Source organism: Harmonia axyridis, chromosome 6, assembly GCF_914767665.1.
Source record: "Harmonia axyridis chromosome 6, icHarAxyr1.1, whole genome shotgun sequence".
Classification (NCBI taxonomy): Eukaryota; Metazoa; Arthropoda; class Insecta; order Coleoptera; family Coccinellidae; genus Harmonia; species Harmonia axyridis.
This window is the reverse complement of record NC_059506.1, coordinates 21,780,143-21,790,695: the sequence shown is the minus strand read 5'-3', so window position 1 is coordinate 21,790,695 and position 10,553 is coordinate 21,780,143. Positions and strand designations below refer to the sequence as shown.

The window sequence follows — 10,553 nt, the reverse complement described above, 5'->3', positions numbered from 1 at the left end:
CAGCTTGATATCAAGTCAAGCAATATATATCTAAAATCAAGTCAAGTCATGCTCAAGTATGTAATTTTTCACGTGCTTGATTTTCAAGTCGAATAATCGGTTAAAATGCCAAGCTACTTGGCTTGATGAATCCCCTGCCTAGTAAAACAAATAACTATATTCCCATTAAAAATAATCATTCTGCTGCCTAGGCAGGAAAAGTAATACTTTGCTGATTGATATGTATCTGTAAAATTAATATTTGCTGTCAATCGGAGAAAAAATTAAATTCACGCTTTTTTCGATTATCTGTAGGTATCTTCAAAATTGGTGAACAAAGACATTCATAGAAGCACAATTATTTAAGTCAGATGTTAAAGTGACTTAATATCACTTATTTAGTCATGTTTTTCATTCTCTTAATTCATATTCAAATAATCGTGTGAGCAGAGAAATTAATGAAGTAACTATCAATAAAGAATTTTCCAGAAGCTTCTGATCCGGTGGTCCAGTGCCTTTCTGGAAATTGCTGTTATAGTAAACTTATCGAATTCAGATTGAATCTTATTGTTAAACAGCCAAAACACCGCCAAACTATCCACCAAGAAACACCCAGTATACCCCTAATGCACGAAATGGAGTTTTAATCAAAGTACAAACAATGGACCTGAGCCCCCCTTTTTCATACGGCATTTAAGACCGGGCTGATTATACCGAAATGCGGCGATAAATCAATACCAACTGTATATTACAAATCCGAAATCTCCCCATGTAACGTAGGAGAGCAGGCGAACGATCACAATGGCACACACACACACACAGAAGGCAACAGCTGTGATTTCCACTCGGTTCTCTGGTTCGGTCCTCTATGAGTTTATAGAGAACGGCTCTATTTAGGACCCTCTCCAAGTCTGTGTGTTATGATTAATGTAGGGCCTGTCACCGAGTGTGTTTATCCCAGCCCTTTTATGCGTCTACAGTTCGTTGCACACGTATCAAAACTTTGCAGCGGGGACACCGCTCTTGATATGCGAAATCCCGTGCGTCACACCATTCTGAAGATATAACACTCGGAAGCGTTGGAAAAAAGCTCGTTGATCGTTGATGATGATGATGGCTTTGTGGACGAATAGTTTCACTGGCATACAGGGTGGCCACTTTTTTAATGGGATTGTATTGGTAACTTTTAAACCATAAGAGTTAGAAGGTCGGTTAAATGGAGAAAAAGTTGCATGCATTATCAAGCAGTTCAAACAATTCGAGATTATCAGGGCCGGTTATTGAGATATAAGAAAAGTGAATTATGTCATTTTGATTTTTCTTTTTTTCACACTTTATTTCGATTATTATCAAAAAATGTTACAGGAATTTTTTATTCGACAATAAATTGTTCTCAATTTGACGTAATCAGATTTCGTATCCAACGTTTCGTGCTCTCTGGGCAGCCCTCAACTTCATTTTTTTCAATACGGACCTGTATACTTTATGACACTATTCGAAATAACTTTTAACGCTGAATTCAACGATATATCATATAATGTCATTCAAAGTTGATTTTCAGGTGATTTTGACCCTTATCCAATATTCTTTGGGTCGGATCTGTAGTGAATGCAATTTATCAAAAACTACTGTTAGAAAAATAGTCAAGAGACGCGAATACAATGATTTTAAATTTGAATACCAAGCCTTGCAAAACTTATATCGTAATGATATCAAAATAAAGTTCGATTCTGGAACAAATCACAAATCCAACAATAGCGCAAATATTGAGAATGTATTGAAAGGTATTCAAGAAGACGAAATAAGCAAATGTATAAGAAGTATGGGTTCCAGAACCGTTAAGTGCATTTTACAAAATGGTGGACATTTCGAACACTTACTTCATTCATTTTCATTTACTTTCGAATAATCATTCGATTTTTCTTTCATTAAATGATAATTCGATTAATTAGTATGGGTTGAAATATGTAAATAATTATTACTTGTTTCTTGATTTGATTCTGATATGTTCTATTCAGTTCAAGATGAGTAGGTTGGTTTTCTCATCGAAATGTATTGCTTGTTGTTAATTAAACTAAAGGTATCTACCGAAATGTAATAAAGATCCGACCCAAAGAAATTTGGATAAAGGTCAAAATCACCTGAAAATCAACTTTGAATGACATTGTATGATATATCGTTGAATTCAGCGTTAGAAGTTATTTCGAAAAGTGTCATAAAATATACAGGTCCGTATTGAAAAAAATGAGGTTGTGGGTGGCCCAGAGAGCACGAAACGTTGGATACGAAATCTGATTACGTCAAATTGAGAACAATTTACTTTCGAATAAAAAATTCCTGTAACATTTTTTGATAATATTTGAACTAAAGTGGGAGAAAAAGAAAAATCAAAATGACAGAATTTACTTTTCTTATGATATCTCAATAACAGGCCCTGATAATCTCGAATTGTTTGAACTGCTTGATAATGCTTCTATGCATGCAACTTTTTCTCCATTTGACCGACCTTCTAACTCTTATGGTTTAAAAGTTACCAATACAATCCCATTGAAAAAGTGGCCACCCTGTATACGCTTCAAAATTAATGCACCACTAAAAATGAATGATAATTTCAATGTCCGTTTTCTCGTTAACCGTTTGAAGGATTTTTGTGATTTTGGTGTCAAAACGTAGGAGTTTCTTTATTGATAATGATGTGATATAAATTTCAAAAACACTTCATTGAGTGAAACAGATTTCAAGTCAAGTAGTAGTTTTCAATCTGAAGTCAAGTCAAGTATTTATTTAGTAAGTACTTGAATCATATCAAGCTATTCGATTTATAGCAGTTTTATTGCGTAGTGTCACATCAATAAAAAAATGAAGACAAGAGAAGGAACCTTGCTGAAAACTTTGTTATTTATTAAACTTATTGTATAAAAGAATCGAAAATATCAACTTTTTCGAAATGTTTATATTTCATCCCGTGCGTCACACCATTCTGAAGAATTAACACTCGGAAGCGTTGGAAAAAAGCTCCTTAATCGTTTATGATGATGGCTCTCAGGAAGAATAGTTTCACTGGAATATACGCTTCAAAATTAACGCACCACTAAAAAATCAATGACAAATTCAATGTTTGTTTTCTTGTGAACCGTTTGAAGGATTTTTGTAATTTTGGTGTCAAAATGTAGGAGTTTCTTTATTGATGATACTGTGATATAAAATTTCAAAAACACTTCATTTTTGAGTGAAACAGATTTCACGTCAAGTAGTAGTTTTGCAATCTCAAGTCAAGTATTTATTTATCAAGTATTTGAATCATATTAAGCTACTCGATGACTTGATGACAGTTTTATTGTGTAGTTTCACATCAATAAAAAAATGATGAAATGGGAAGGAACCTTGCAAAAAACACATTCATTTATTAAACTCATTGTATGAAAGAACCGAAAATATCAACTTTTTTGAAATAGAAACATGAATTAATTAACTATAAATCATAACAAAATAAAAATTAATAAAGATAAATAGTAATATATTATAAATAATGAAGTTTCTTAATATTGAGAAACCTCCAGGCTTTATTTGTTCTCATAATTTTCCAAACAGGATCTAAGACACATGAGGCATCTTATAGATTTGTCTCCTAACCTATTGCAGGTTTTTGTAACTGTAAGAGCAGCTTTGGAAAATTGTCTCCCAACAGGAGCTGAAGATGCTGGCATTGATATAATATACTTGGCCATGTTTGGAAGAAAGATATTTCTGAAACTACCAAAATCTACCAACAGATTTCATAGAAATGTGAGAAAACTTCTAATAAAATCACACTAGCGAATGCTTCAGTCTCTCGGCGCTCGAGGAAATCCCTTTTCCAGTGCGCAGGAGATTGCAGAATTATATGCCGTGCGACGCGTGCATATCAAGCTCGAGTAGCTTGATATCAAGTCAAGCAATAAATATCTAAAATCAAGTTAAGACAAGCTCAAGTAAGCAATTTTTCACGAGCTTGTTTTTCAAGTCAAGTAGTTGGTTAAAATGCTAACCTACTTCGCATGGGCGCCCGCAGAAATTTTTCTCAGGGGGGGCAAAATGAAAATTATTGAAAAACGATAATTCCTTTTTTTTGTATTGCTTCTTTATTACTACTGAAGGAATCAGCCGCCATTTGTATATAAAGCATAATATTTTTAGGAGACTAATTGTAATCGTCATCGGCAATTTCCTTTCGAAAAATTTTCGAATATCCATATTTCCAAGGGTAAATCTATCATAAAAACATAAACATAAGTGAAAATGACTCTCAACAAAAAAAAAAAAGGAACGGAGCAGTCTTTGGGCACTGCCGAAAGGCGCCTAACTGAAAAATCAGCTTTGTAATTATTTATAGAACTTATCTATAATAACGTAATATGAAGTCACATACATTAAAAATACTCTCTAAACACACCCTCAACAGTCTCAACGTGGTTTGTCTAGAATAGGAATACAAATGAAAAAATTCTATATTTATCCCCTTCATTCTTACTTCTTCTCGAGAAAAAAAATATCTTGATTGGAGAATGGACAATTATTATTGAAATATGAAAGAAGCCGCATGAAGAAACCCACATCAAAGAAAGCGCCTAAAAAGAAGCCGCCCATAAAACGATCATCTGGTGACGTTCAAAGAAAATGCCGATTGCCGACACGCATATATATAATATGAATTTATAAACAAATTGACACGCATGGAGTGCTTTCGGTTCCATGATTTTTCTTCACCCAAGAAGTGCTCAACGCGCCTAAAAAAGTTTCCGATTGAAAAAATACCTCTGCCGATTATTGTTATATGTATAGTATGTAATTACATTGAAAACCGGAAAATTGTTGTCAATCCATTACTTTCCTTTTTTCCCTTTGGATTGAGAAAATAATATTGAGGGTGACGAGGGTCTTGTGCTGAAAAATGAGGCAATCAAAATCTCAGGGGGGGCCATGGCCCCCCCTGGCCCCCCCCTGCGGGCGCCCATGCCTACTTGGCTTGATGAATCCCTAGTAGGACACAATCTCGTGTTTCGCACTATTCTAAAAATCTTGTGGTGTGATAGGTAATATTTCATCGATCGTACGCAGTGTCTTGTGAATGTGAGAATCAGATATATTACTTACGCATTGTTCATCGGCGTCGAAGAAATTCAGAAATTTATTGTAGGTAGAAATGAAAAAAAAAAGAAACCCAGTGGAAACGACTTGAGAAAGAAACGATAAGCGAAAACGTACGCCTTTAAGTAAATATTTATTTATGATTTTTTTTTTTTTGGTTGAGTTGAGCAGGATATGCATGCGTGCATGACTCAACTCCGCCTTTTTTCACAACTACAACTTGACTACTATATATCTTTGTACTTCTATTTGTGGAAATAAAGTTCATTATTATTATTAAATGAAAAATGGTTAATTATCATCGGGGCAGGTGATGTTTATTGACACTTTTTCAGCAGGGGCGCTGAAAATTCTTTGCTTCAGGCGCCAAAATTGCTCGCGCTAGCTCTGCTTCTATTAACGATCAAGTTATGTTGTGGCGGCTTCTCATAAAGCTCCACATAACAACAATAAACACAGCACTCGGTGGCCCATAGGTTAAGAGTCTTGTCTCTCTCACCGAGATGCGACAAGGTGCCGGGTTCGAAACCTGGCGGCTCCCGATAATAATAAATTCCCCAAGCGTCTGTGACACGGCACACACAAATATACCAAAGTCACACTGATGAGTCCGGTGTGTGTGCCAGGGACGAAACGCATAAGTAGGCATATCTGAAATCCTACAATGTATTTGCATTATCGTGTCAGTTGAAAAACACTTAATTTCGTTTGTCTTTTCTCTTCAAAAACTCATTGATTGATATTTCATCCTTTTAATTAAGTAATACCGACTTTTAACTAAATTCATACCTTTCCGAATATTCCCTTTTCATAAAACTTATCGATTAAAAATTTTCCTCTCCATGAAAATACTTATCTATTAATATATGAATAGCCTTGGGGGGGGGGGGGGCGTTATGGGATCCAAGGTTTTTGATAGGACCATTTCGTACAATATCTGATTGAAACGCATTTTAAGTGCTAGGTGGTTCCTTTTGGCGGGTCATGATCCCTTTGACCCCCCTCCCCTAGGACCACGCTTGGTGTTCGATATTATTTTATATTTTTTCCCCATATAGTTGGTATTAATTTATTCTTTTAATATAGATCATAAGTACTTTTAATATTTCCGAGAATATTCCCCCTTCAACTCCTTAACCGATATGATGAAAAAAATCTTGAATATGTAGTACCTTCTGGAACATGTACCTATCACCAATTTAAATTGTTGTAGACTATTATCGAATGGTATATATTATTGTTATTATTCAATGATCAAAGGTAATATAATTTGGAACAAACCTTTTTCCATTAGGGCTAAATTGATAAGGTTAATTTTTATTAAACTTCTAATTATATCAATAATTATAATTTATCACATATATTGGTATATATACATATATTATAAATTTTCAATTACATATATTGATACATATGCATATATTATAAAGTTTCAAATATTTCAAAAACAAATGAAAAAAAAGGTTATTTCTATTGAATTTGTAATTATATCAATAATTATAATTTATCACATATATTGGTATATACATATATGCATATATTATAAATTTTCAATTACATATATTGATACATATGCATATATTATAAAGTTTCAAATATTTCAAAAACAAATGAAAAAAAGGTTATTTTCATTAAATTTATAATTATATCAATAATTATAATTTATCACATATATTGGTATATACATATATGCATATATTATAAATTTTCATATATTATTATTATACATTGTATATGCATATATTATAAATTTTCAATTACATATATTGATACATATGCATATATTATGAATTTTCATATATTATTATTATACATTGGAAGCCTGCTTCCTAATAATTATCCCCAAGGATTTGACTAGATTTTGAACAAATAAATACATTGGAAGCCTGCTTCCTAAAGAGTAACCGCAAGGTTTTGACTAGCTTTTCCAACTCCCTCCCAATATTTCTTCCGGTTGAACTTCTACAACCATTCCAGCCTGTTATTGATTTATAATATTTTCCTTCTATTATTTGGTATTTTGAATTTCAATCTTCTTCTGATTTGAACTGGATCCATATACAGATGTCTAGTCGATTGAGAAATTATATTCTAGAACCTTAGCATCCCTAACAGCAATGAAACATGACCGAAAGCTTCTTTTTAAACTAAATCAAGGATGTGTTCTATGATGATTCTTCAATTGAACTTGATTGAACTTGAGCTGTTGTGTGAAAGTTGGATTCAACATAACTAGGTCGTATCTGAAAAAAAAATAGCTTTTTAATTTAGAAAATAATCATGCATTCTCGAATAATAATATTCGAAAGTAGGATACAACTTACCTCAGTTCAGTGCAAAACCATCCTTGATCCAATTATTCGAAGGTTTATCAAGGATAATCAAGTTGTTTTCAAAAATCATCATCTGCTGTTCTGGATGCGATTTTCCTATAATATCTAGCTGCCCTTATCTTTGAGTAAAATAATGGCTGTAGATAAAACTTAAGGGCGATAGTACGGTCGCCACATAGTGGTTTTAACAGATTTAGCACTAGGAGCTTTCAAGTCAGACTTGGTAGGCACATCTTTTGCGATCATAGTTACTGGATCTGGCTTTATTGCTACCACGTCTATAATTTCATCGTCATCATCATTCTCGCTTATAATTTCATCTACATCCTCATTTTCTGCCACAATACTTCCAGAAGAACAAGACAAGCTCGAATTATCTGAAATGGAATTGTTGCTCATCTGTGAGGGTCTAATTAAAGTAGGATGCTGTTGTTGTCGGTGTGCCATTTGTACCACATTATTATTGATTTCTACGCTAGACCAACGTTGACTATTTGGATATTCATGTCTTGCTGGAGAAGGTTGCTGTGGTGGGAAGATGGGTGGACTCACCATCATAAAATTTGGATCTGCAAAAAAAAAAATTAAATGAAAAATATGTTCAATAATGAAAATGTACAATATTCTAAATGATTCGTTACAGATTTGTAGATAACTTACATCTTGATACAGGAAGAGCAATTGGTGGAGGTGGCATTGGGGGTATTCTAGGATCAGGCCATGGGTATGAGTAACACGGATTCAGCACATTCGGATTATAAGCTCCAGGAATCCATGGCATTGGATAACCACAAAAATTATCTGTAAAAAAATTCTAAATGAATGACATTGCTAATGGAAATCAATTCAGAGACAGACAAAATTTTATACAATTGTTCAATATGGGTTCCAACCCGATATGTTTCGAATAAAACATTCTATGAGAAGGGAAAATGGAGAATAGAATAATTGAACATATTAATTTCACACACAGTATGTAGTAATGAATCCATATCTTTCTAAAATTAAGTGGAAAGCTCTCTGTTTTACTATGAATTATCCCTATATTCAGCCTTTCATATTTGCTCTTCAAAATTTGGACCACACCGATGAATACTTCATTATAAGTCATGGGCGCCCGCAGAGGGGGGCCAGGGGGGGCCATGGCCCCCCCTGAGATTTTGATTGTATCATTTTTCAGCACAACACCCTCAATATAACTTTCTCAATCCAAAGGGCAAGGAAAAAAGGAAAGTAATGGATTCACAACAATTTTCCGGTTTTCAATGACAATCATGGACGCCTTATCGTTTTTCAATAATTTTCATTTTGCCCCCCCTGAGAAAAATTTCTGCGGGCGCCCATGTTATAAGTACCTATGTTCAATCAGCATTTGATTTTACACGTATCTTCCACTTTAGGATTTGGTATACCAAGTCAAAAAGGTGAAAAGGAGGTAGTATGGCTGTCGTTCTGTCTGTCTGAACATGGTTATATAAAGACAAATGACATTGATGGGTGTCGATCTCAAAATCAGAATAGATTTTTCGAAAATTTTGTGTTCGTATCATCGTACCAATATAATTTCAGTGTCATGAGTAGGCAAAGGACTTAAAGTTACCGCCAAACCGATACTTTAGTAATAGGGAAGGAGAATTTCGTCTTTTTAAGTGATTCAAATTTCCGATTTTCAGCCTTTAAAATTTGGAATTCATGTCAGCCGGATTTAATCTGAATAGTTTTCTTGTTTTAAATAATGTTTTAAAGATTGCTAGGTGAAAAACAACTTTGTTATTATCAGTCAGTTATTTACGAAACAAAGCATAGCAATTTATATACTCTTAAAAATTAATTCTCGCTTTCAAATTTGATCAAGAATAACTAACTTCTAAGTTTTGGATCTATTCCTTGATGAGATTTTAAATTTTAAAATTAACGATATTGTCAAGAAAAGTTGGAAGTTACCTTAACCAATCAAAAATTCATTTTTAGAATGGTAATTGAAGTTATGATACAGTTATAACAAAAAATAATACATTCTCGTGAATAAGTGCATTCGAAGCACTTACAATGCCAGGGTAGGTACTCCACTCAGCGTTGTGTTTTAAAGATTCACTTATGCACTTGTATTAGTAAAAGTTTAAACTGTTAAATTTCAAAGGTATAATTGGAGATTTTTATTATACTTACTTGATTTGGATCTAGGTTCTCTGGGTCCATCTACAGTGATCTTGATAGCGTTGTTAACTGTCGCTATTTGAAGTGGTTTTGACAGTATAGCGATAGTCAACATAAATGTTTTTCCTCTGCCACTTCTTCCTATAAACCTTAGATCATTAAACTTCGCCACTTGGTTCTTCATAACTGCAGTATAATTTTTCATTTCGGGGATGCAATTTTCGTTATTTCCGGCTGACACTTTGACGAGAGTACCGTCTGGTACTTCGCCATCCAAAGACACAACTTTAAACAACATTGGTAAACTTTTATTCGACCTCCAGTGGGAAGGAAGAGCACTGCACATAATCGATGGGTTTTCGGTTGGTACCAAGTCCCCGAGGTTTTCTTGCGGAGACGAAATCATGTTGACCGCACTAAGTTTTCACGCGACAAGAAGAGCCCGTCAAGATGACAGTACCACTTGTTGCTGACCCGGGAAGATTGTAACTGAATACTCCGTCCAAGGATAACCAATAAATAAGTGTTAGCTACCTGGGATGAGTAACACCCCCACCCCTGGAAGGGTGGTTTTTGCTTTAGCTGTCAGAAGAACCTCTAAGGAGGTGCATTATTGTCAAATTACCTCAATTAAAATGAGCCTTCCAGGAAATATAAGATTAAGAAATATGGCAGAAAAGTACGGTTTACTAAATGATGATAATGAAAATGACTGAAACTCATCCATGAAAGACAATTAGATAGTTTTTTTCTGTTATATAATCAACAAAAAGTATTAGCGTAATAAAAAACTTGAATGAAAACTGAAATTTGCTATAATTAGATGGTACAGAGAATAATTGAGAGAAATCAAAAGGATCAACATGCTTTGTAAAACTCCGAAACATTCAAGGTAGAGCTTTCGTTACGAAATATGATCTTAATACAACAATTACAACATGTAGGATTGATAAGTTT

General features: G+C 33.9%; 1 protein-coding gene across 1 annotated transcript; it reads right to left on the bottom strand.

The window, feature by feature from the left end:
- Window positions 1-6,927: 6,927 nt before the first annotated feature.
- Window positions 6,928-10,252, bottom strand: LOC123682402 (segmentation protein Runt-like). The gene is made up of 4 exons (XM_045621001.1): window positions 9,609-10,252; window positions 8,100-8,240; window positions 7,431-8,008; window positions 6,928-7,349 (listed from the first exon to the last, which is right to left on the bottom strand). Exons 1-3 carry the CDS (start codon window positions 10,000-10,002, stop codon window positions 7,590-7,592), a joined length of 954 nt encoding a protein of 317 aa, XP_045476957.1. The 5' UTR covers window positions 10,003-10,252; the 3' UTR covers window positions 6,928-7,349; window positions 7,431-7,589.
- Window positions 10,253-10,553: the final 301 nt, after the last annotated feature.

Bases quoted from the DNA above. Each gene is read 5' to 3' on its own strand.
- LOC123682402 (XM_045621001.1), bottom strand. From the start codon at position 10,002: ATGATTTCGTCTCCGCAAGAAAACCTCGGGGACTTGGTACCAACCGAA. The intron at 8,241-9,608 runs GTAAGTATAATA...ATTTTTTTACAG, and splicing joins AGAACCTAGATCCAAATCAA to ATAATTTTTGTGGTTATCCA. The intron at 8,009-8,099 runs GTAAGTTATCTA...TTTTTTTTGCAG, and splicing joins TGCTCTTCCTGTATCAAGAT to ATCCAAATTTTATGATGGTG.